Consider the following 26,467-nt stretch of genomic DNA (forward strand, 5'->3'; position numbering starts at 1 on the left):
CCCTCACACTCCCACCGCGCTCCCCACAGGAAGGCTCCGCCACGGCCCCAGCAGCAGTTGAGGTGCGGACCGGCAGTGACACACACCCGGGCTGCCCTCACAGAGCCCGCTCCCGCTCCCGCTCCCGCTCCCGCCACCACCCACCCACCCGCCCGCCCGCCCGCCTTAGGTGCGGCTCCCGCGCCGTCTCCTCACGCTGTAACGGCGCCTACCGAACCAGAGCACCAGCCCCACCATGGCCGCTCGCACCGCCCCACGCAGCCGCCACCACCCACCTCCCGGCCCTTATATCCCTCTCCGCCACCCCACCCCGCGCCGAGCCGCTCGCCCGCCCCTCCCCACCCCGCGCCCCATACAAGAGGCGCGGGGATTGGCCGCGCGGCCGCCAGCCGCCTGTGTGGGAGGCGGCGATTGGCGGAGCACGGCCTCCAGCAGCTGCCTCCCCGTGAGTGTGTGTCTCTGGCAGTGTCAATGGCTCCTCCTGCCACGGAGCAGCGACGGGCTTGAGACGAGCAGGACCGCGGGGCTCCTTTAAGAGAGGGATTTTCGGGGGGGTCGGGGAGGGGGCCCGCGGCGCGATCGTCCCCCACAGCCAGCGCTCGGGAGAGGCAGCGGCTGGCGGCTCCTCTGCCTCTCGAGCGAGCCGGCAGCAGCGGCGGCGGGACCCGCGCCTGGAGATCCCCCCTCCTTCCCTGCTGCCCGCTGCTGCGAGGCGGCCGCCCCGGGGCTCCCTCTTTCTCCCTCCTCCCGACGAGGCATCGGTTGCCGGAGGATTCCCCCCCTCCCCTCCCGCCACCCACACGAGTCGGCAAATGAACTCGGTCCGAGCCGCCAACAGGAGACCCAGGCGAGTGTCCAGGCCGCGCCCGGTGCAGCAGCAGCAGGAGAGGAACAACGCCGCCGCCGCCGCCGGGGATCGGGGTAAGCCGAGCGCCGCCGCGCCGATCGGGGGCCTGCGCGGGGTTCGGCGGCGCTGGGCCTCGCCGCGCCCGGCTGGGCACCGGCAGGAAAAGCCCAGGCTGCTTCACCCTTGGCTCCCGCTCAGGCCGCGCTTTGTTTGGTTTGGGCTCTGCCCCGGCTCGGGGCTGCTGCCCTGCCGCCGAACGGGAGGGAGGCGGGGGCTCGGCCCCTTCCCCGGCCGCGCTCCCACGCCCGCTGGGGAGGGGGGAGCCGATTGCCGCCAGCCCCTCGGAACGGAACGGGTCGAATGGCCCCCGAACCTTTCGCCCCGTCCCCGGGGGCTGCGGGGAGGCGAGCCGCCTTCGCCCGGGGAAGCCGGTGCCTCCCCGCGGGGAACTGCGGGCTGGGCCCCCGGGCCGGCGGAGGGGAGAGGTGACGCGGGAGAGGTGACGCGGGAGAGCCGCGGGGTGCGGGGGGAGCGCCGCCCGGGGGGCTGCGGGGCGGGGGGGCGCCGGTGCTGGGCAACTTGCGCCGACACCTTCCCCGCTACCGTGGGCGAAATGGTGTCCGGGGGCGGCGGCCCGGGTCTCGCCGAGCCCCCGCCGCGCAATGTTTGCTGCGCAGTTCGGCTCCCGGGCTTCGGTTACAGCGCCCGGCGGGGGGGCGCGGGCCGTAGCTGATCGGCCATTTATTTACCTCAGCCACACCGCCCCCTTTTCGCCCCGCGCCCCCCCCCCGTCGCAGCACCCGGCGGCCCCGAGCCGGCCGCAATGGACCGGGGGCTCCGGCTCCCCGCGCCTCAGCCCTGCCCGGCGGGTCCGCCCGCGCCGCCGGGGCCGGGGCCTAGCGCAAAAATGTTGACAATTCGGAGCTAATGGGGGAAAGCACCATTGTCTGAGGGGCTGGCGAAGCGGCGAGGTGGGATTATTCCTCCCCTCTTGGAGCCCGGAGCGGGGTCTCTGGTGCTGGGTTCCGGGGGGGCGAGGGGGTGGCGATCCCCCAGCCTTGGCACTGTCGCCTCGATGGTGGCTCTTGGGGTGCGAGTGTGCGTGTGCTCCGTATGTGCAGGGCTGGCTTTTTTTTTTTTTTTTGAGGGCGAGATGGGGGTGGGATTGGAGGAGACATTTTGCATGTCTTATCTGGTGGATTGGATTTTAATTTTTTATGCGTTGGCTGTCACAACTCTGGCATGATAAAGGAGACTGATCTGTGGTGCAGTTTTAGATGTACAAATGTCTTCTTAAAATAAAAAAAAAAGCCTTCATTGTCATCTGAATGTCTTTTGTTTGAGTATCTAGGATATCACATCGAGAACGAGGTATTTTAACTACGGAGATGCATAATGATAAATATTTTAGTGCGTTTTATGCAATCAAAGCTTTTTAAGCAAACCAAGTAAAGAAAATTTAGTCTGAGGAAGTATTTTTAATTCTTCAATCCTTCCCCCTCCCTCCCCTTCCTTCCCCCACTCCCCCCCCCCCGCACACATTGGTCAGAGCAAAGAATGTTACCCAGACCAGATTGCTGTGTATATAACTAGAGGATGTGATGTCTTATGCCCAATTATGGGTCTTGTGTAAACCTTCCAAAATCTTCAGTAATTATATAATTAAAATGACTTCTCTGGTATACTGATATTTAAAAACAAAACAAAAAACAAACAACAAAAACCAAGGAAAATAACTTCCTTGTCTCAATTATATGCACTGAGGATTTTCATCATGTTTCATATGCAGAATATGGATTTTTTTTCAACCCCACAGTTCACTTTTTCTTTTAAACAGATGAAAATATAACTACTAAAAGGCATCTGGAAAGGTGTGCTTGTGGATTAAATGCTGTGATTATTCAGTTTTACATTGGACTGCTTGTCTCAAATTGTTCATATGTTATTAATTTGCTAAAGACACAGGCAGAAAGTTTTCCTGTTAAAATATGAGGCTGTGATTTATTTGTATTACTCTGACTTTATGTGGAACTCTACATTCACCTACGTTTTTATTTGTTTAGATTGTTCATTGCTGTTTACCAGTCAGTGGTGATAGAATTGTAACAAAATCTAGTTCCACAGTTTGCTGAAATTGCTGTTCCATATAGATCACTGCTAGCTTTTTTCTTGTATTTTTGAAGGTCAGTTGTGCTCGGCCCAAAAATGTATCAACAGCATTAGGGTCTTTTGTTATTAGTGTTGTATCTACATTTGGAGTATCTCTGGTGCAGTTCCTATTCCTGTCTCAGAACTTGCAAGGTCTGATCCACTATTTTGGGAAGCTAATGCCAGTTTTACTTGTGACATTGATCACTTTGTGCAGGGCTGTTACTCTAAAGGGTGATGAATAACACTATGAAATTATAAGCTAATATACTAGGGTTAGACTATGCCATACAAGTCAGTGGGGACTTCTTTTACCTTTATTCCCAAGCAATGTAGGTCATCTTAAAAAAGGCTGTACAAGAGAAGCTGTGTAAGTTATTGGGAAAGGGTTTCTATTTAACTTAGATTAAATTTGTTTTTAAAAATTGTCATTGGATAACATGAGTGCAGCTGTGATTAAATTAAAATTATTCTTTGCTATTATTAATTTCTTTCCTTCTTCATATTACAGCACAGTACTTATAAGTACAAATATCATGGAGCAGTGTTGATAGTGTAGCACAGTTAATCTTCGGAACTTATTGTTTCATATCATTAAAGTAGATTGCTTAGTAAAACGTGTACTAGGTCTTGAGCTTTATTTATTATTTAATGCTGTGTAAGTAGGCAGTGTTTTGCAGCTGTGTAGCAGCTGTTATGTTTTCACCACTGGATAAAAATTAAGTTTTGACTCCTGTTATTAAAATAGATCACTAGGAAAAACTGATTTTATAAAAATCTTCCATCAAAGGTTCCTTGTAAGGGTTTTAAAAATCGCACAAAGCTGTGTTTTATACTGTGAAGCAATTCTTACTTGAATATATTTTATATATGTAATATGAATAGATCTAATGAGTGTATGATTATACTACCTATATTATACATTGATAAACAACGCTTATGTACTTATACTCTGATTAGTGTGGGAAATCATAAATGATTGCAGATAAAATTTTTCTTCCCCAAACTCACTGTGTTGTGCAGCCAAAATAAGATGTCATCAGGATATACTTCCCAAGATGTTTTGCCTTATGTTCTGCTGTTCACACCTCCCTCCATCTAAATTAGCCACTCTGGCTGTACTATGCTCCTTCTACTTTACCTTCTCCCTCCTGATCCATCCCCTTTCACCAGTGGGGTTGCCAGTGGTTTATTCTGTGGTTTTGGAATTCCACATGAAGGATACAGAATAGATGGGACCTTTCATTTTCTTCAGGACAATGGCCTACCCAAAAGGAAGTCTGGACTAGATGATGTCTATGTTTGAATATTCCTGTGTTTGCTTATAGTGCCTTTTTTTTTATTATTTCTTGAGGATATAGATTTGGCTACGGTTTTAAGAAGACAAGGTTAAACACTTATTGAAAAAAAAATGTCCAAAATGCAACTAAAATTGTTGACCTCAGAGCTGTCACACCTGATTTTTTTTTTTCTTTTTTTCTGTTCTTCTCAAAATAATAGCTACAACAGTGCATATGTGTTTCTTTATAACGTCAGCACATTACTGGGTATGGTACTAATGAGATTCTGGGCTTTATGGTCCGGTATTAAGTGCTTTTAGGGTAGGATCCTGTCTGCTGTTAAGTACCAAATGTGTAGCACCATGGCAGCTGCGTCTGTCACAAACCTGCGCGTTCCTTTTGCGTGGTAGCAGTGTCCATGTGACAAGGCAGTGAGCTGGCTCCAGAGCTGCCTGCGCCAAGCGCTAGCTGCTTTTCTTTTTTTTTTTCTTCTCCTAGGTTGATTTTTGGCACAAGCGTCAGTAGAAGGGAAGGGATAACATTGAATGCTTGTGGGTGTGGTGGGACTCTGGCAGCTCTGGTGTAGACTGGGTTAAGCTGGGTCAATACTTTTGGAGTTGAGACATATTTAATAAATATAACCTGTAAACCTACCTTGCAAATTTGCTCACCCCCTTCCCCCCCCCATCTATTTTCCAAAGAAAACAAGACATACGCACACATACAGTCTGTCACTTGGAAACTTCTGAACTTGTTAGCTCATTTCAAAGAGATTTGACAAAGGGGTGTGAAGTTCTTAAGTTTTGTGGAAATTGTTGGCTGGGCAGAGGAAGACGACAATGAGGGAAAGACATTTATAACTTACCCTCTCTACCCATGCCAAGAAGCAGCAACCAGTTGGCCTGTCAGCACACAAGGTAATGGAATTAGTCATTTGTCTGTACAGGGGACATGAGGACTTGAAGTACTGCGATAAAGAGTAGGTTAGGCTGTGTAGGACACAGACATGTAGAAACTAAGCTCCAGTTGATTTCTTGCTCGCAAAGCCTGAATTCTCTAATGTTGAGATAAGTATCTCAGGAAAGCTAAGGAGTCTTTATTTGGCTGCATTTCAAGTGCATGTGTGTGATTATTATTTTTTTTTAATATGTGCACCAAAGGCCTTATATTGGTGTGTGCTGGGTCATAGCAGTAACTGAATTAAATGACTCTTATTCTGAAGCAAATGCCCAGACTTGCATCAGAATACCTAAATTGGTTTCAGTTTTTGTAGGATCATCCCTTATGGCAAGAAGTCAAGAAGTCAGGCATCAGTTGCTCCAGGTGGAAGAAGTCTAACTCAGGCTTTTCCATATTCCTTAAAAGAGAGTCCTAGGCTGGGAAAAGATATATTTACATCTGGATATGTAATCCCTGTTTCTGCAATGAAAAGTTTACAAAGCGTATCTCATAGGTAAAAGTTTAGAATCTATAAATTCGGTACTTCCAACTTGTGTTTTCCAAAGCCTGATACTGTATCATAGAGTACAAAGGAGTGTCTGGGTATGTCTTCTTGTCCTTCACGTAGGACAAGTGCTTAAATTTATGTAAAAGCTTTCTGTCTGATTTGGAGAGATAAAAATCAAGTGTATTCGTTCTTGGTATACACAGTAATGTTCATTGCCCATAAGTTTGATCATTTATAAGGCTATTAACATCAGTTACAGTTTTCCAGAAATACTTTTTTTTTTTTTTAATTTAGTTTCTATGTTTTAAGAACTTGTAACACAGCCCAATGATTTAAGTAGAGAGGTAATGAAGTCTCCTACATTGGTCTGTTTGCTATCTTTCTGCTTTGGGGAAAGTTCATGCTCTGTGTCCCCCTCTGGCTCTGGTGCCTCCTGCGAGCATCACGGTCATGGACTAGGCCAAAGCCGTCCAACATGTGTCGGGCATTTACTGCAGGTGTGCAGGGCATTAAGTGTAATAAACATTTGGTGCACTGGATATGGAGGATTTAATGATATATGTATAGAATTGGAGCACTGTGAATGCTTTGTCAGCACAGCAGCTGCCTGGGAACATCAGGCTCGCAGCTTGCTTTCCATCGGCCGTTCCTCACCAGCGCAGTAAATCTGGTGTGCCTGGCAATGGCTGGATTTGCAGTGCACATGCAGGGTGCCTGCTATGCCTCTGTGTTTATTTGGCCCAGTAAGGACACTTAACTCTGGACATGCACAGCAGTGTCATTGGGGAGGCCACTGAATCAAGGACAACTCATTTGGCCCATCCTCTACTCTGAGTTGCTTCTGTGAAGGGAGTGAGTATGCACCAGGTGTGTTGTAACATGGGTCACCTGTGGCAGCCCTTAAACTTCCTCTTACAGCTTGTGTCTGTGAACTGTTTGGTCTCCTGGGAAGAGGAGGTGTTCTGCACCTCTAAGAATTTCTAAATTGTGCTGTTAAATGTATTTAGCCTAACATATTATAATAGAGGTGTAGAAAAAGTAAATCAGAACTGTGCAATGTGTGGACAATAAAAGGGAAGAAGAGAGGAAAACATGGCTGAACTAAGAGAAACAGAGAAAATGAAAGGTTTGTTCAGTTGACTTTGTTGTTACCTAATCTGCTCATGTTTTCTGGTTGTTAACTACTTCTGTTTGTTTCTTGCTTATGTGGTGTTTCTCTGTTCAGCCCTTGAATACAAGGGGAAGTGTACTTGGTGATCTTTGTTATTGTTTGTGGTACTAAACTGTAATATCTGAATACAGCCTAGGATTTTAGTCTGAGTCCTTCAGTTATTGATAAAGGGGGGGAGAAAGCAAACTAAAAGACACAGTGAAATGACAGAATGTCTATAAAAAATCTGCTTTTATGTTGCTACTTTGACAAGTATTTAAAAGACTTTTTTTTTTTTTCTTTTTTTAGAGAGGGGAACAAGATCTAGATGTAGATTCTAAAGTAAAAAACAACACCTTAGAGGAATCTCCTATCACTGAAATTGTACTTCTTGCTAGAAAGTTTAGTGAACTTTTTTTGAGGTGATTAAAATCTCTGAATCTGGAATACTTCTTCAAAGATAACTTGACTAGTGGTTATTGTGGTTCTTCTCAATAACTAAGTTTTGCTGGTTATTCTGTACCCATTCTTAAAATGTTCTTCATCCATACCTAGAAGACAGGAGGATGCAAACAATAAGTAAATGTTTCTAAAGTATACAGTCCTTTCAGCAGGCTTTTAGGGACTGTTATGCTCTGCTCTGAGATACTTCATTTAGTTGAATTTTGACATAACTAATTTTAAAGCTTGGTTGCTAGAGAAAGGGGTCATTCCATTATTCCTGCTTTTAGCCTTGGGTTCTTATCCCCTGCATTTCATTGGCATTTGTAGCTCCCTGAACCAGATCACCACGGAAACAAAGCCTCCGAAACACCCTGAATAGTTATCTGCTGCTGTAGCTCTTTGAACTAACTGCAGAGTTTGGTGGGTATGTAAGAGATGTGGTTGTCAGGTCTGCAGTTGGGAGTGGGAGGAAGGAAGGGGAGCTGGCCCTCAGCCTTGCAGCCAAGGTCAGGTTAGTTGAGCTGTCTGTCATGTGAGACTGGAGCCTTGCAGCGCCTGGTGATGGTCCTGTCCATTTGAGAGGAGCTGTCGAAATGCTGCCATGATTCCGTTCTGCAATGCGTACTATGATACGTACAATGAATCCTACTGTTCGTTGTAACAGAAACCTGTAGTTTCCACTCCATTTCCAGGTTTGTCAGGTCCCTCCTGATCTCATAAATGTGAGAGTTCAGGCACAGCTTTGTTCTAAGAGCTCAAACTTACTGCATAGTGTTTTTCTGCCTAGAAATGTTGCTGAGGCTCCTAGGTTTGTTTCTGATAAGTGGCTTTGTTTTCTTGACTCAGTTTATTCAGCAAAAGTATATAGAAATATTGTTCCAATACATATGGATATTACTAGCATTATGATATCAAAATAATAGTAGTGTTTATCTTCTTGTGCAACTGGTTCTGTGTTCCAAAAAACTGATTCAGCTGTATAGCTCTGTCACGTGAGTGCCAGTCTAGTGTTGATAAAGTATATAAAGTTTTTCTTCAGATTTTCTGTTCTGCTTGGCTTCATTGACCTTGGTAGGTGTTTGGTTTAGGGTTGTTTGTTTGATGGTTTTATTAGTGAAAACTGATTTTTAAAATCAACTAAATCTCTTCTCAGACATTGCTATCAGGCTGAGAAAATACTGCGGGTGAACAATAAGAGTACATGTGGGTTGTTCTAGCTGTAGGCCACTGGGCGGATAGTCCTATTATGTTCCAAAGAACTGTTCAGTTCCTACCTCCTGAACACAGCATAGAGAAACAAGCATTCCTGGGAATGAGATTGGGAAGCAAAAGCTTGGGTTTTGTCCTGCTGTGAATTGCCATCGTGAGGCAAAATTACCGACTACTTGAAATTATTACACTTGTTTTAAATAGCCATTGTCCAGACCAGCAGAAGAGCTGAATTCGCAGTCTCACGGTCGTCATGCTGTGTGCATGCTTTTATACCAAAGGACTGGTTAGCATGAATAGGTCATGTTACAGTAACTATTTCCTTTTGGTAATCCCAGTTTGTAGTGTTTGGAAACAGCCTGTTTGCCTTAAGGGCTCTGATTTGCGGGTTCTTTTTTGTTGCTTGTTTTCAGCTTAGACATCTAGAAGCAAAGGTTGGAGGGTTTAGCCTCTTGTGTTCTGAATAGGGTCGAGTTGTATCTCTACAGCCTGTCTAGATTTCAAGCTATCTTTGTATTTGGACAGGTTATTGTAGGATGACAGGTTACCATATGTCAGCTGATCTGTGGTATCTGATTCACAGTAATTGTTCATGTGTATGCTCTTAGTCTGTGGCAAATGGAAGGTAATTTGAGTTAGCTTGACCCTCTTTCATTATGCTCTTTCAAGGCACTCCCTTCTCCATGTGGATTGTTAGACCTGCTGGAGTGCCTTGGCTAAAACAATAAGGCAGTTTCTGTCCCCAAGCTAGTTTGGGTGTATCTATACAACAGTAACATGAGGACTTTGCCAGTGTTTCCTGTATTGTTGCTGTTTTGAGACCCTACCTTGTTGAAGGAGTGAATACTACAAAGATGCTACCGTGAAGAATCAGTCGGATGTTATAATTACCAGGTGTGTTTGTTTTTCTTCAGTAAAATTTACAAAAGCTTTACTCCTGCATTTTAAAATCTCACAAATAAGTAGTTTGTTTCACAGTGTATTGGTATACTTCTTTCTTGTTTTTAAAGAAGTAGGTTTTACTTTGAGTTCTTTCAGAAGATGCTTGGTGATTGAAATAATTCTAACTGCAATAATGCTTTTGAATGTTATGTGATTCTGTGATTCATAGCCCACTGAAATCCTGGGTAGCTGACAGATTCCCATTGACCACAAATGGCACTTGAATTTGATCTGAAATGACATGAAAGGTAAAACAATTGATTTTTTTTCTTTTTAGTGCTTAGTTCTTGTTTGGAATTTGATTTTTTGCGACAGTAAGTATGTAGCTATCCAGTCTGGTTCATCAGTAATTATTAAAAGTCTAAAATACTGCTTAAATACACCTGGAAAAATACTTTTCAGTAGTTAGATATTGCCACCCTGTCTTGCTGCCTTACTGAATTTCTAAGACTTCCCAAGAGAAACTCAGAACTGCCCCTTGAATCTACCTCATTTCCCCTTCTCCCACAGATTAATCTGGTTACTTAATTACTGCACTACTGATCCTGTGTGTATATGACAAATAAATAAAGCTTCCTCTGTATTTTTCATTCTTATTTGGCCAGTGAGAGCTTTCTAGGAGATATTGGGTAAGATTTACAGTTCCCAAGCTTCTTGTACTTGGGAAAGGGAGTGAAAAAGTGTGACTTTTTACTTTACTTGGAATTCAGTCTTCTTAAGACATAGGCCTTGGTGCAGACTTGCTGTAGTCCTTTGAGAAACAATAGTTGTGAAGTTTGTCAACATACCTTCAGAAAAAACTTTATGCTTTGGAAGCTAAGGAAAACTTCCAATTTGAATCATTTTTTTAAGAGCTGAGGACAAAATGGATGTTTTTTGGCTAAGTAAGCCTTTCCTGGCTATTGGGAAAGCAGGAGACCAGAAAGATGACCCAAATGCTGTTGGGTCATCAGTTTAAATTGTGTATAGTAGCTGTTCAAATTAATGTTTGTTATTTCCTTAAGCTGTTGCTGTCTTTAAGGAGGAATGACGGCAACTTTGTTTAGATGGTTGTTATTTTAGTCTTTGGCAACACTTCACCTTTCTCTGAAGCTGGTTAGATTTGTGACCATCTTTTTTTGGCTGAAAGGTTTTGCCCCTTCACCTTCTTCAACAACAATTTGAAGACCAGTTATTCAAAGAAAATGGGAGTTAAGTCTAGAATTTCACTTGCTCCATTTTGATCTGTGTTGACTGCAACTGCCCAAGTCAAGATCATGGGTAGGGATAGAAGATAGCTGAGCTCCATCCTTTATGACCTTGGATGTCACAAGACTGAAGGTCTAGCATCGTTGCAGTATATGAAAATGGGTAGTGGGTTTTTCATCACAAAAGAAACATTTTATTCTGGTCCACTTGTAGCGTCCTCTCTGGCTCCATTTTTAACTCTATATAAAACCATATAGCAATTGGGCCTTTAAGGCATGTGCTTCAGATTGTTCGTTGAGAGAACCTCCTTCAACACAAGTTGTGCAGTCATTTGGCTAACTAAGTACATCAGTGGGGAAGCAGGAGATAAACGATTTGGGTTGCTGTTGCTGTCTGGATGATTAGAAGAAGAATGGGTGTGAAAATGGATAATAGCAGAATGACTTCAGGTGGCATTTGATAATGAGTTTAGACCCGTTCATATCTTTCCAAATTTCTTAGGAGCAGGCACGCATCAATCAGGAGCTTGTGATCAATAATCTGTTGATACACTTGACAGTATCAGTATGCATGCTTGCCATTGTTAAATTTTACTTTTAAAAGGTTTAAGGAACTGGAAGAGGCATACCTGAGGAGGTTTAGGGAGTGTCTAATGAAGCTCTGTTCTGAAGATAAAGTTGTCATTGTACATGTTGATGTGATGCTGGATTTCCCATTTTGTCTAAGTAACATTTGAACATCTGAGCTTGTTAACATTAGAAGTGTTAACAGGAAATAGTGTTTTCTGACAGCTCTGTCTTCTCTAAACCTATTTTTTTTAATGCCAGAGAAGAAAAAGAGGTGAAATTATTCTCATTTTCTGTTATAGACAAAATAACCTTAATATATAATTTTAAAGGAAAATATATTGGTCATGCTGATGTTGGAATAAGTACTTTATATTTTAGAGGCTTCTTGCTCCAGTATAGCTATTAGCTATAGCTTCCATAATTGGGCTGAAAATAAAAAGTGAGTTTAAAGGAAGTGTTAGATTATTTGTACAAATGTGGATAATGTGGGAAAAATAAGAATGGAAAAATAAATTTTCAACAAAATTTTATTTGAAGTTTTCTATATGGCTATTTTGTGGTAGTCCAGTTTCAGATCAGTTTTCACATTCACCATTTGAATTTTTCAGCCCGTGTTTTTCTGGATAACTCTTTTAAGAAACTAAAGACTTGGGTGTGCACTCTGCTGTGGGTTGCTCTTATAGTGATTAATACAGTGCAAGTTATAGGTAGTATATGGAAAAATATTAGTTTTTTACTTCTCTATTTGAAAGGCCTACCAAGCATTACTAGCCATCCACTGATGCTGTCAGAATGGATTCATTACCATGTTCTTGGGTAAATCCCAACAGAATGAAATTTTTTTTTTCATTTATTTCAGTTGTCTTAAAGAATGAGATCACAAACATGAATACGAACTGCCAGTCTTGCGGAGTTTGTGTGTGTGGGTTTTTTTGTTTGTTTGTTTTGTGTAAGATTTAGAAATATTGTACAGTTGTGTGAAATCAAGAACAGTAGCTGAAATGCTGAGCATTCTGAAATCCTAGTGATCTGGGCACAGTGGGCACAACGGGTTTTTTTTTGGTTGTTTTTTTTTTTTTTTTTTTTTTTTCCCCTTTAATTTTTCTTTTCAGACTAAATACGCTTTGGGTGCCATCCCAATGTTTCTTTGGCAGCGAGGCTGGACCTCCACCATTCCTCTGGACTACCACTATTAGCAAACAGAGAGTCTGTTGAAGTAGCACTGTAATGGCTGGGCAAGGCAGAAATTTTCAACTACTTCTGTCACTTGAGTGGTGGAAATAATTACCACTTTCATAATGAGCAAGTTTAATGAACAGATTTTAAATAGTAAGACAAACTGAAGTGGTGTATTTTAGTGTCTTTGTGATGTTTTGATGCAGATGTAGTCACTAAAATTATGTGTATATACTGTGTGTTAAAACATTCACTATGATTTTTGTTAACATTTGTGTGTAGAGTCCTGTTGGCAGAAAGGTTATACTTTTCAGTAATATAAATAGTAAGTAAGCATTATATTTGCTGGGAGCCTGGTTAAGTTTTCTTATGTAAGATATCCGGGATATATAGTCTTGCCCTCAACTTCTTTATTACTGCAGAAGTGGCCAAACGTACTACAGAGAATTAATTTTAATTCCTCTAGTTTGTGAAATAAAAACATGGTTTGAGAAAAGGGCAAAGAGAGACAGGTCAGAATAGCAAGATTTGAGAACTTGGTATCCACAAATCCTGCTTGTGTTGGTTCTGTAGATCAGTTAAATCCCAAACTGCTCCTTTTGTATTAATATAGATAAATGATACATTTCCTCCCAAGGTGTGCCTCTTCCTCCCCCCCATCAGATACTTCTCACATATGTCAAGACAAAATTCCCAAGTAGTCCTTTCTCCTAACGTAGCTGGGAAAGTCTCCCCACCTAGATAAAATGTCTGTTAGCGAGAGTCTCTGTAAAAGACTTAATGATCTTAGGGTTTAAATAAGAAAACTTTTTTCAGTGCCTTTTTCTATTCTAAGAATAGACTGAAATGTATGTGTGCATATTTAACTTTTTTTCTTTAAAATGAGAGGAGTAATTAAGTGGTTCTTTGTTTCCTCTTTCAGTATTTCTAATATTATAAATGTAATACAGGGGGTACAGTGAGGCTAAAGGGCAATTTCAAGTCCAGAAGGTTCCCAGCTTACTGATATCTTCACAGAAATCCTTATCTTTGTATATGCTGAGAATTTACTTGGGAAAGAGCTGATGAAGCATTCAGTAATATAAAAAGATACTAATTGGTGCGTTCAGCTTTAATCCTTCCTCTCTGCCTGAAGGTCTTGTGTTGGGGTTGCAGTAAATGTGGGGAAATGCCTCTTATCACACCCTTTCTTACAGTGATTGTAGTGATAACTTAGAGTAATTTCAGGTACTGGTAAAGGATCCCCATTGTTTTACTAATTTGGATATGTTTGCAATACTCTTGTGTCTTGCAGGCTTTGTCATGTCTGTGTCTGTCCTTATTGCACACCTGGGATGTAGTGAAGTACCACTGTTCTGACTTCACTTATGGGAAATGGAAGTGTGAAGAAATGACGTAATTTGCCCAAAGTCACCATGGAAGTCTGCAGGCATGGTTTCACCATTGGTTTAAGCAGTGTAATTGCAGATGGCCACCAAAAGGGATTTTCTTTGTGGTGCTTTGGTTCTTCCTTCCTTTGGTTTTGGTGACAGTGCACGTGTGCAATCACTGGCCGCTGTGTGAGGGAGCTGGTGGAAAAAGGTCTGCGTTCTCCTTTTTGGCAGTATTATACTCTTAAATTGGTTTAACTTTATTGTGGAACTATATCTGTGGCAAAACAGATTTGAACATGATGCTCTTGGGTTCTGGGTTCCTGTGGTATAGTCTAGTTTTGAACTATACAGTCTCTCTTGGTACAATACCTGTCTTCTTTCTGGATTTACTCTAGTGCTAAGCTTCTCCCAGGATAAAAACTGGTTGAACTGGGAGTTGTTGCTCTCAATTGTCATTTGTCCTGTGCTCCCAGCTGATCTCTGTTCAAGGCATGGATCGGTGAATGTCTCAAAATATGTTTGTGGTGGTGCTTTAATCTTTCAGGGCAACATGTTAAGGTAAATGGGAATTGCAGTTGTCTGGCTTCATTATGCTGGGCTGAAAACTGGAGCTGCTCTTGAATTGCCATGTGAGCTGTGTGGCCATCTGTCATTGGGGCAACAACTTGTATTCTAAGGGGCAGCTGGCAGGGTTGAGGCTTGCTTCAGCTGGCAGGCTTTGTTGGGTGTTTTGTTTGTTTGTGGTTTTATTTTATTTTTTTTTAATTTTAATTTGCTACTGTGTGTCAGAGCCCTTTTTTATGGGTAAGGAAGAGAGTAGGGCTTACCTTAATTGTTTGTGTAATTAACTTAAAAATTCCCAAGAGGAACAGTGGGCATTTCTGTGAGAATAAATTACGTTTGTATAACTTGTATTCTGTGTCCTTATAGAGTATTTCTTGTGGTTTTGAGACATAACAAGAATGTGACAGTTGTGAAGCCTTCGGTGTGCATGTGGGTGCATTGAACCGTACATATGGCACAAGAAAATAATACATTTTTACTAAAATGCAGTGTTACGTTGTGAAAGCATGAACACTGAAAGAAGTGCATTGAGAGTCAACCTACAGAAAGGATCATGCAGAAGATTCAAACACTTGGACTTTACTAGTTCTTTAGAAACTTTGTCTTACAGGCTTCTGAGTAAGGACATGGGAACTCTTAATGGTATTGGTCCTATAGACACATTGCTGTGAGCAGAGAGATTAAAAAACACTAACATAATTTTATCTGAGGAAGGCTATGTGGGTTTATGAAAGGTAATTGTTGGGAAAACAAGTAGTTGGAGAAAACATTGCAGTTGGCAGTCAAACAATATATGGCTTTTAGTTTCAAATGCCTGAATATTTTTATCAGAAGAAGGGGTGTTATTACCTCTCTGTTTGTTTCATTGGTTGACAATTTTGTGTGTGGGTTTTTGTTGTGTGTTGTTTTTTTTTTTTTTCTTCTCTCCCCAAGACCAGGAATGTTGATAGTTTACTGGTTTCAGGAAGTCTTAGGGAGCCCAGGATAGCATTTTACATTGACTCTTGCAGGAGTCTAGCTGCTATTGCTTGTTTATCCTGTACAACCATGTTGGGGATAGAAAACAGCATAACTTTAATAACAGATTCTTAGTTGTCAATCCTAATCTGGTCTGGTGCAGATGATATTCTGCTCTGCCTTAGCCCCCCTGCTAGCTGCTCTAAGAGGACCTTTATAATAATGATTGGTAGTGGCATACATGTACTCTGTCCACTTCTCCCTATTCTTCTAGCACATACAGTAGACCAGAGACCATTAAAGGGAATATGTACAATATGCTCTTGCTGACTTTGTGCTGCTGCACTGGTTGGGTGTCAGAACCTGTCTCACTGTTGTGCCTTTCCAGGGTTTAGAACTAATTGGTAGGCCCCCCACACTGTTAATTTTGGAGTCGTATGACCATGCAGTAGGACATGTCTGAAGCATCTCATTGCTTAATGTAGCTCAGAGAACAGTCTGGAATTAAAAATTTCTGTAGAGCTGTGCTACTAAATTATGTTATTAGCTAGGTGAAAGCAAATTTTTCATGGGAAACTTTTTTTTTTTTGCTTTCAGATATAGTGGAAGCATTTGTCTTTAATAATTGCTTCAGATTTCCAGGAAATTATATTTAGTTCTCTGTACTTTCCAATCTGAAAAATACATTTGACTTAAAAAAATATAATGACTTGAAATAAAAAGTTAACAATTTTAAGTACCAGGAAGGGCACTGACAAACTATTGTACTCATTTATACTGGCAAAATGGAGTTCAGTGGCACTCTAAAATTACTTGCAGTGTAATTATTTTTGATAAAGGTTTTGCCTGATGTTGTCTGTATTTTGAGATGTTTAAGCCCATGCCTTGATTTTGATCTTAGGCACTGAGCTTCCTGATAGATACGTTACAGACAGCTTTATGTTTTCAACCATTGTGTTCTGTCTGAGGCTGTCTCATTGCAGCAGGGAGAGGCTGTGGAGTCCTGGTATTATTATTTTTCTCTCTCTCTCTCTTTTTTTTTTTTTTAATGATTTGTAGCTTATATTTTAATACACATCGGTGTCCTGTCTCCAGTGTAGTTTGTGTTGATGAGTGGGGAGAATGTGATGTTGGTACCACTCTTTCCTCCACTTCTTTTTATCTCTCCTTTGGGAATCCAGAAGTGTTCTGTATTTGCAGTGAGCAACTAGTTTGCAATAATGTTTGGCTTTATAGAAGATGAAAATTCATTTTGAACTGCTCTTTACTCAAGATGTCTGCAGCTCTGTGTTTGTCCACTAAGGGCACCAAACCAGATCTTTTTTTGGCACTTGTGTCGTTGGCAATTTTGTTGCTGTGTTGGTTCTAGAAGTTTTCCCTTTGTATGATTATCTTCCATTCACAATACTGTCACAACTAAAGGTTTGCAGATCTTCAGCCACAATCCATTACTCTTTCATTAAAAGAAAGCTTCTCATTTATTTTCTAAAGAACACAAAAGACACTTTTAAAATGCTTTTTTCTTTTGCCTAAAAATCTAAGCTGAAGTAGCCAAACTGGATTTTGTTTAGAAATGCATGTGACTACTTTTGTTTTACTTTTTAAGTTTGAGGGCTCCAGCTCTCAAGTGAGGTTAACAATTTTTTCAAAACCTGTTACGTTATCTCACAGCTCTTCACTTCGTAGGAATACTGACATTTTGACTAATAGATGGCACCATGTATAGCATAAATGGTTCTCACCCGTGGAATGTAGAAGAGTTCGCTGCAATGAAAGATAGTTTTAGTCTTTTACCTAACTGCTGCTCTTAAAGTCTTGTTAGCATAATACTGTTTTGTTTATGCTTAATTAGATGTATTCAGCAGTTTACTGCCTGACAGTAAATCTAGTTTGAGCTCTAAATATGACTTTTTCTCTCCCACTCTAGGTTGTTATAAATGTTTAATGTTTAATTTTTCCCATTCTGGTAACTGCATTTGACTAGTGCACTTGATCCAGAAAGTATCTAATATTTTATTGCCATACGCTTTACTTAGTACCAGGCTGGAGCCCCAATATATATGAATCGCTTATCTATAAGTTTTAATTAAAAGTAATAGGTATATATTGCCTAAAGAAGCTGTATCTTCTTGCCTGTATGCAAGGCCTAGAATTGCTTGTGGACTGTTTTTCATACATGGTGCCTATATATGTACTTTTTTTTTTTGTTGGACTGCTATATTGCCCATATCATATGTTGCTATATGTCATATACCAGTATGACATATAGCTGTTATCTAGTACCAGTGGAGCTCTTTCTTTGGGGGTGGAAGGGTTGGTGTTATGAAGAAGGTATGGATAACAGTTTCTTCAGTTGAAACTACAGGAGAAGTTACTAGAAAACATAAATTCATGAGTTTGTATTGAGTGATTCCTTCTGTCCCCTATTCAGGAGAAGTGGAGTGTACTGAACAAAGAAAAGTGGTATTTTTTTCTTCGTTAGAGAGCTTTATTTCTGTAAGGTGTAGAGGTCCAACTTTTTATATTGACATTATTATTATAACCTACACTCTGGATGGTTACTGTCTTGTGGTGTTTTTTTCTTTTCCACATTTCCACCTTCTGTCTGGTATTAGTCTTGCACAAGAGTTTAAGTCTCACTTGCTCCTCAGTGGGAGAAGAAATGTCACAACACTGTTTGGTGATGGATTCCCTTGGCTGTGTTGGGTTGCTTATTTGGATGGTCTCTCTCTTATTTCATATTCCCCCACATGCTATTGTATTTGGTTTTGTAGTCTGTATTGTTATAACTGTCTTATTTTTCATGTGCTGCATGTGCACACTGAAATAAAAAGTAGGAGGATGAGGATATTTGGAAACGCAAAACCTTGAATATTCCATGCAAGTGAGGCAGATGACTTTTTTCTGAAAAAACACAGTATCCCCATTCTACAGAGACTAGTTGGTGACTGCAAGGTGGGGAGAGGTTTATAATTTTGCAATTAAGGATGGTAGGAGTAGAGAATCAAGTGCAGGTAAGTGTCCTGATTCAGGGCCAGTGTCTTGTCCTGCAGCCTCTTCTGTTCCTTAAAACTGAACACTTAAATGTAGGAATCTTGACCTCACTTGGAGAAGCTTGCTTCGTGGTCAGAAAGTGGAGGTTACTCAGTGGTTGGGTGGATTCTACTGGGGCACAAAGTTGCAAATGCAATTTGATGAATAGGAAAAGGCAGAGAAGATCTTAACAGTGTTTTATATTGGTTGGTACTGATGGGTGGGTGAAGCCTAAATATATCAAGCTTCCACAAGAAGAAATTGAAGGGAGAGAATCTTAGAAATGGATGGATGTATTCTGAAGTGTGTTTATTTCTTTGCCTAAACGATGATAAAAGCAAGTTGTGTTTAAAGAGGTACCATCTGCTGGAGAATTGTGCTGTGAAGGCTTGCTCTTCCTATTTGTGCTTTATTCCTTAAACTTTTTGAAATATTTGGGAATCGGCCTCGGTGGCTGGTCACTTCATGTACAGATGTATAGGTTTGGAATCCTCCTTTGCTGCCTTCCATGGCTTTTTCTGCAAGTGAAATTTGTAATCCAAAACATTGAAGCATCAGATTTTACAGAAGCTTTTCATTATCTAATCTTATATGTATTAGTAAATTTGTACTGGTACATTATTCAAAGATCAGATGGAAAAATAGTTCAGGTTTCTAAAACCAAGGACAAGTTGCTTCTCACAGCTTTCTGCTTCGGTATGGGAGAAGAAAGTAAGCAAACGATGAAGAAAATGTGGAAGAGGTGAGATTATGGTGGAATTCTTCAGTTTTCATGTTGCAAAAAAATAGAGAGTCTTCTGGAAAGGAATTTATGGTTCTTGGTAAATTAATACTGACCATCCCCTCTTAATAGAGGTAGGAAGTTCTTAGAAGAAATACTTGTTCCCAACTTCAAAAACTAGTATATCGGTAGGATCAAAAAACCCAGTAATCAACTAAACCCCAGAAAGCTAATGTATTTATAGCATCTGGATATAGGATGGATATTGATACATGTTGAGGAAGAAGAGTAAAGATTGCTGTAGAAAATTTTGGAATTAACTTCAGAATGGTGAGATGATGCATGCTGAATGTTAATATTTTAAAGAATTATTCTTAAAATCTGTATTCTGTGTAAAATAGTAATAAAAATTACATGTGAACAAGTTACTTCAATAAATGCACTGGCATTTTTGATATAGAATGCTTATTTTTTCTGTCTATAGGTTATGTACAGTTTGTTTTGTAAATTAGCCATAGCTTGAGAATAAACATTTCAAGAACTCAGTCTGACAGTTGCTTAGAATACATCTTTAGACAATTTTTGTGGCTATGTTGAGCATGAATATAACAAAGATGGCTAATATCCACATGCTTGACCATAGTACAGGGGGAGACATGGCAAAGCTCAATGCACTTGTGAAATATCCTTGATACATATTTGAACACCTAGAATATCCCAGATTTGCTAGTGGAAAAACAAACAACAGCGATCTAAGGATGCTTTTCTGGATGGAATATAATTAATAGTTGAGAAGTATTGTGTATTTCAGTTCAGTGGAGGAAAACATCCACTTAATTAGTAGGCTAGATTTAACTGTGCTTGTGACCCATGTGGCATACTTTAAGTTGAGTGCACAAAATATGTTTTACTTGCTGAAAATGTTTTGAATGCTCACGACTTTAAGAACAGCTCATGAAGGATTATTTTCTTTTGAGTATTCAGAGATACTGAATCTATTTGTGGCCGTGCTTGCACTTCAAATATAACAGACTGTATGAATGCACTTGTGTAATGGGTGCTTTTTATGCTTCCAAATGGACAGTGTCCTGTGCGTTTTGTATGCGTACAGTTTGAAACTTATTGCCATACGTTGTGCTGAGGTTGCACTCTATGCTGTCGCTATCGTATGGCAGGCATGGGTCTGCTGAGAAGGTGGGTGTGGCATACGGAGCAGCTGCATAAAAGGCAGTGTCATTGGTCTGTAGGTTCTTTGTATGAAAGGTTGTCCTCTAGGAAGGCTTAGGCACTCTAGAGAGGCTTTCTTTGAGGTAAAGATGCTAGATTGGCAATAAAAACCTCTCATGTCTAAAAGTGGTGGTTGGTACTGGATTGGGGATGAACTACTGACATTCACCAGTGTTCCCTGAAGCACTGAAGTTGTCCCAGATCAAAATATGCAGGAAAGGTGACAGGACAGGAGCAGAATGAAGCAGGCTCTGACTCTTCTCAGTATTTAAGATCCTTTCTTTTTTAATATCTAGTATCTGTATGCACGCATGTGTAGCTCTTATTTTGTGACAGAGGTCTCCCACCAAAGACAGAACCTCCTATAAGTCATCTGAGATTAAAAAGTTGAATTTTTTTTCTTCTGGAAATATATTTTTATACTTTGAAAACATATCAGAGAGGTGTCTGTTAGTGGAAATAAATCTCTGTGGTGATGTCTCAGTTTTGTTTACTTGTTCATTTGTGGTTATAACTGGGCACTTTCAAGTGCTGTAGTATTTTCCCAGGTAGAAATGTAGATGGTGTAGTGCGTCTGTCTGCTACTGGTGTCCACTGTGACTATCAAGGGGAGATGATGATCCATTCCATCATTGTTCAGGCTCTGGCCTGTTTCGTGTCTTGTGCTAGTACCAGAAATCCACACAGCACTGGTATGAAATAATTCAATGACTGTTAAGTATTATACTTCAAAGATAGGAGCCTGATTTGATGTCAGGCTTCATAGTTTTTCAATCATGGCTTGACTGGTGCATCAAAATTTTTTTGTGTTCTTTACTTGTTAGTGATCAATGGTGGCATATGTTCTGACATTTAGGGGGGAAATATTTTCAGCTGGCTTCTGTACAATGATGGGGCTCATCAAGGTGTAATCTCTATTTCAAAGTAGCCTGCCTTGTAGCATTGCTGGCTGGAAACCCGAGTTTCACAGAGCTTGGGTAATGCCTGCTTATCCAGCCCTTGCTTGGGAGCATAGAGAAGCCATAGGCTGTGCATTTTCCTCACAAGGTTCACTGCTGCCGAAGTGCCTTTTGGGGGGTGCTGTGTTTTAGAAGCAAATGCATGCTTGTATGACATCAAGATGCTTTTGCTGTCTTCAGAGTGGAGGGAAAAGTGGCCATTCTATAAAAGTTTCAATTGCACAGTAATGAGCGTGACTCTATAGTTTGCAAGTTCAGTCAAGAAAAGCATGGGATAAATGTGGTTAATGAAATGGAGGACTTTTGGTACTAAATCAGTCTCCTGTGTTAGAACAAGCTAAATTAATTGAGATCACACATTGGAAACTGTAGCTTGCTAGATACTGCTTTATTGTCACCATCAGTTTTCAGTGGTATTTAAATTCAAACGAGTTCATAGAAAACACTTATTCTACCCCTGCTGTATAGCAGTGATGTCTGAAAGAAGCAGCAGTTGGAAGAATATGAGCAGCAATGTCTTTTAAACCCTCCCTGCCTACTCTTGGAAGACATTATGTGCTTGTGAATCGTGTAGAGTATATCGAGATGGCAGCAGCTGTTCTGAATTGGCTCAATCAGTTTCAAGCTAGTCTTTGAGGGCAGAGTTCTTAAACTATGTGGCCATCATCCCAGGTGATCAATGAGAAGAGGTGGCTGTAAGCAAGGCAGCAGGGAGAGGATGATGTGAACATTGTTCCTGTAACTCCCAAACACTGCACAGTTAAGATGCGAGTATAAACCTGTGTAAAAACAAACTCAACATGATTACTTTGTGTCTTGCTCCTCCTGCTCTAGTCTTGCTTGCAACCACGTCCATGAGCTCTTCAGCCTGGGGTTTTCCACCCCTGCTGTAAGTGTTCGAAGTGACTAACTTGGCTGTGTCTCCAGGTGCTACTGCAAATTAATAAGCTGAACAATTGAGTAGCTTACAGGTGTGTCAGATTGGGAAGTTCAGAACAGGTAAAACTATGATAGGATGACTTGATGGAAACTGAAACTAAGATGATGGTTACAAAGACTGACAGAAAATAGGGCCAGGAAAATAAATTTGATTTGCTGATGTTATGTAACCATCTTAGTGCAGCCTGTAGATTCATTAGTTTGAGAACACAGTTTGTAAGGAAGAGTGTGTGTGGCTGCACTTTTAGCAAATTGACTGTAATTTAAAGTGAAGGTGTAGGAGGTTGCGTATATTATTCCTCTGGCTTTCTAGCTGGTGTGATCTTTTCTAGCAGGTGAGTTTTTCAGTGTGTTCAGCCAGCATGTGTTCTAGCAGACTTCAGTTTACAGTTACAAAGATCCCTGAAATCATGAATTGGTACAGTAGCACTTGGTGTGGGATTTTTGGTGTGGGTCTTTTTTTTTTTTTTTAAAAAAAAAAGAAAACAAAAAAGCATTGAGAGTCTATAAAAATAATATGGAAGAAGAATGGATCATCTCCTCTTGTACCAGGAGGGTATTCATGGCTTTGTACAAAGATGGTCTATAGCAGTAGCGTAGGTATTTCGTTGCAGGGAGGAAAGATGATATTGTGAAGATCACCCTTAAGAAGGTGATAGTTGTAAGCCAAGGACATAATCCATCCTGGCACGAACAGAAATGGCTGGAAGAGCGTGAGATGGAACGGGAAGAGAATGAAGGGAACAGAGCTGGCTAGGTTGCCTCAGCTGGATGTCTTAAGGAAGATCTGTTGGATGTCTTGGACTTTGTCTTTCTTTCTCAGCTCTAGTGGTAAGGGATAAATCTTTTCCTATACTTTTGTAATCAAAGCTCTTCTTATAGCCAAGTTTGAGCAGTGTAAATGAGATCACACAGTAAAGCAGCACTTCATTTCTGGGTGGCTGTCTTCATGCCTGCCTTCCAGGCTAAACGCAAATATCTCTTTACGTCTTGGAAAAGTCTTTAATATGGGAAGATAGGAGGAAAGCAGCCTGACTGTCCTGCTTAAAACTTACACCCGTCACCTTTGGGATAGACCTCTTCTGTATTTTTTCTGTAGATATAATTAAAGAAATTCAAAGTGATGTTTTGGTCAGTTACTCATCAGCATTCAGTTTTGTAAAAAGGGTTGCTACTGCTCTAAAATTGTTTTTTGTTACAAATACCTCATCAGTTGCTATTTGTCATTAAATAAACATAGTGTGTTTGTAAAGGCTTGATGATGTTTTCCTTACCTGATCAAGTGTGTAGAATTATCTATGATATTTTACAACCTAACTCCTGGTCAAAATGCTTGGTAATGGTGTTTTCTCCCCTTCAAACCTCTGGAACAGGAAGATGATGAAATGAGGCAGAGTCTTAACAGCTGGCAAGTAATGAGGTAATGTGTATGTTATGGAAATCTAAGAGAAGGAGTTGCTGTAACTGTAGAACACTTTTAACAAGTTGTGTTTTAGTACTTCTAATGAGGTCTTTAAGTTGCTGTTTTGATTTAACCTAAAATATTATTCTTATCCTTTTGTAATAGGTTTCTTGCTGACAAAATATATTTTGATACAGATTCTTCAGTTGCTTAACATAGTAACACTTGTCAGTGTAGAAAATATGTATTTTTATGTAGCTGTGTAAGATATGTAAAGCTGTGTAGTTTTACATGTGTATGGTTAAAAATACTATGGTCTATCTTCCTGTCCTGATGTCACAATGTCTGTGGATTTTGGATGCGTGGAGTTCTCAGAGTGAAAATGGGCTGAAGGTTCTTGGGATGCTAATATACAACAAATGTGTGTTTTCCAACAAAGCATTCCTTGGATAAAAACAGTTGTATTAGAGCATCATTGTACTAGTGAGGCTATGTAATGTGAAATCTAGAGGATAAATACTTAAAAGACTTGGTGTGTTGGGCAGGGAGTGGAAGAGTTTTTACCTCACTGATCAGAATACTGGAGTTGAGCAATAGAGGAATCATTCTCTGATGTACCTTCTCCCTTTGCTGACTATATAGGGAGTCTGGGATTCTAACTTGGATCATTCTTCAGATGTGGATGGAACAGCGTTTTGAGCTCATCTTTTACCTGTTAACTTATTTTAACTCAAATTAGCTGTATTAGCAAAGCTGTGTCTGCTTTGGAAAGGGCTCAGAGTCTGGAGACTCCATAAACTCTGGGCAACGTGTGCCAGTGCTCAGTCACTCTCACAGTAGAAATAAAGTCTCTTTAAGTTCAGGTGGAAACTTTTTTTTATAAAATAATAGCCTTGCAGTGCTAAAATGCTTTCTCTTTCTCTTTTTTTTTTTTTAAGAGCTGTAACCTAGGTTTTGCAGTGCTTTGGGCCAAAGAAGTCTTTGTTTTTATTTTAAATAATATTTGAGCAGTTTCTTCTCCAGAAGAGATAATTATCTTGTTTGTAATATTATGTTCCTTCTTAATGCTCTTTATTCCTGCAACCTTTTAAGGATACAGTGAGATGACCTAAAAACCACAATAAATTAATACTATGAAGTGGCAGCCCTTCTCAACCAAGGTATTGCAACTGACCTAGTCTGATGTACTAAATAAGATTAGTTTGGCTAAATGACAGGTTTCTGATGGATGGGCGTGTTTGGAACTGTTTCAGGGCTGTACACCTGTGAATCTTCTATTTTTGTATATATATCAAAATTGTGTGTAGAAGAATGCCTGGACAGCTATGCATATGCAAACAGCTGTATTTCTATTGTGTATTTGTTTAATTTTTTGTCAACATTAATAAGTACGAAAAGGGGCAGGATCAAACTATGCAGGCTTCTTGGGAATATGAGGAGGAGAGAGGGAGTCAACCTTAGTTGTGAGATGGAGGGGAACCTCCCTGTGAGGCACCTGCCACGAGGGAATGTTGACATCTTTCAGTACTCTCTTTTCAATCTTTTTTTTTTCTTTTTTCTTCTGTATCTGTAGGCGAGAAAGCAAACAATAAGAATAGAAACTTGGAATAATTTATCAAAAGTATGCCGTTTGGTTTTCTAATGAAAAATCAGGATATAATTATCTTTTTCCCCTCTAGATGTCCAAGAGCAGTAACTGTTGGACTGAGGTGCGTAGGAGATCCTTACTCTACAGGGCAGGGAAGGACAGTGTGTCCTGCATGTGCTGCTGTTTCCTTGAACGTATAATGCAAATCCTTGTTTCCAGCTTTCCTGATGTTTGTTTTGTAACGCATGTTGGCAATGGAAAACAGTTATGTTCTTCCAATTTGTATTTATATCATGTATTAATATTGTAAAACTTGGCAGAAAATCTATTTAGTCTTATCTCCCAGAGTAGAAGGATTGAGTATGGATAGTTGTTCTCTGTTACAGTGATTACGCTTTCTTTCTTCAAGCAGCTCAGGTTTAGGTAGGCTGTTGGCCCTTAGTGCTACAGTATTTGATGTTGATAGCAGTTTGTTTTTCTGGTAGCTTCTAACACATTCAGATTTGAATCAGAATTTACTCACTACACTGGTGTTTGATCATTTGACTGTTTTCTTAATAATGCATTCTAATATATGGTGGCAAGTAAGTAATGAGTAACAAAGCATTTTCTCCTGTGCCCTGACGATGCTTGGCTTTACTCTAGTTCCACATGCTGTTTTCTCAGTCATTTTCCTGAAGTTAAACAGAGCCATGCTTTCCTGCTCTTGTCAGACACTTTGGAGTTTGTAATTCAAGTAATAGAATAATAGGAACAGTCATGTTAAGTCTGACTTGGTGCATGCAAACCTTGCCACAGTTAGTCTTGTAAAATTCAGCCTTATTACAAAATACATTAGAAACAACATACTTTTGACTAATCCAAGGATAATAAATGTGTGCTTTCTGGGTTTTTTTGTGTGTGCGTGTTTCTAGCATAATTATTGAGTAGCGTTGCTGAAAGTCAGATTAAAAATAACTATATGCTGTAGTGGGGGTCTGTCTTTGGTAAATAAAAGAACAATAATTTGGGGAGATTTAATTATTCCCGTCCTTGTTGCCCCCCCCCAGTATATTTAGGTTTTCAGTATAATGTTGCTGGTTATGCTGTTCGTACAGTGGTATTTATGTTTCTTTGGGGGGGCTGGTTTTTAATTTCAGCTGTAACACTTGAAATACTTATGTAAGTGTTGATTGTAGTACTTGCACAGGAGGAGAAAGTAGTGTGTATCTTTAATATCATCGTAATAGTAAAATAGGGGAAATAACCAAAAGAGGTAGTAGAATCAATATTTTACCTTTTGCAGTTCATGCAGTTAACTTTTT

General features: G+C 40.6%; 1 protein-coding gene across 2 annotated transcripts in view; it reads left to right on the top strand.

Annotated features, from left to right (window-relative positions):
- Positions 1-442: 442 nt before the first annotated feature.
- FBXO11 (F-box protein 11) overlaps positions 443-26,467 on the top strand; it is a 75,411-nt gene continuing 49,386 nt past the window's right edge. For both annotated transcript variants that reach the window (XM_065835357.2, XM_065835358.2), the window contains exon 1: positions 443-921. In XM_065835357.2, coding sequence (XP_065691429.1) covers positions 813-921 — 109 coding nt within the window. In that variant the 5' untranslated portion in view covers positions 443-812. The remainder of the gene's footprint in view (positions 922-26,467) is intronic.

This window comes from Patagioenas fasciata, chromosome 3 (assembly GCF_037038585.1).
Source record: "Patagioenas fasciata isolate bPatFas1 chromosome 3, bPatFas1.hap1, whole genome shotgun sequence".
In the NCBI taxonomy this organism is placed as follows: Eukaryota; Metazoa; Chordata; class Aves; order Columbiformes; family Columbidae; genus Patagioenas; species Patagioenas fasciata.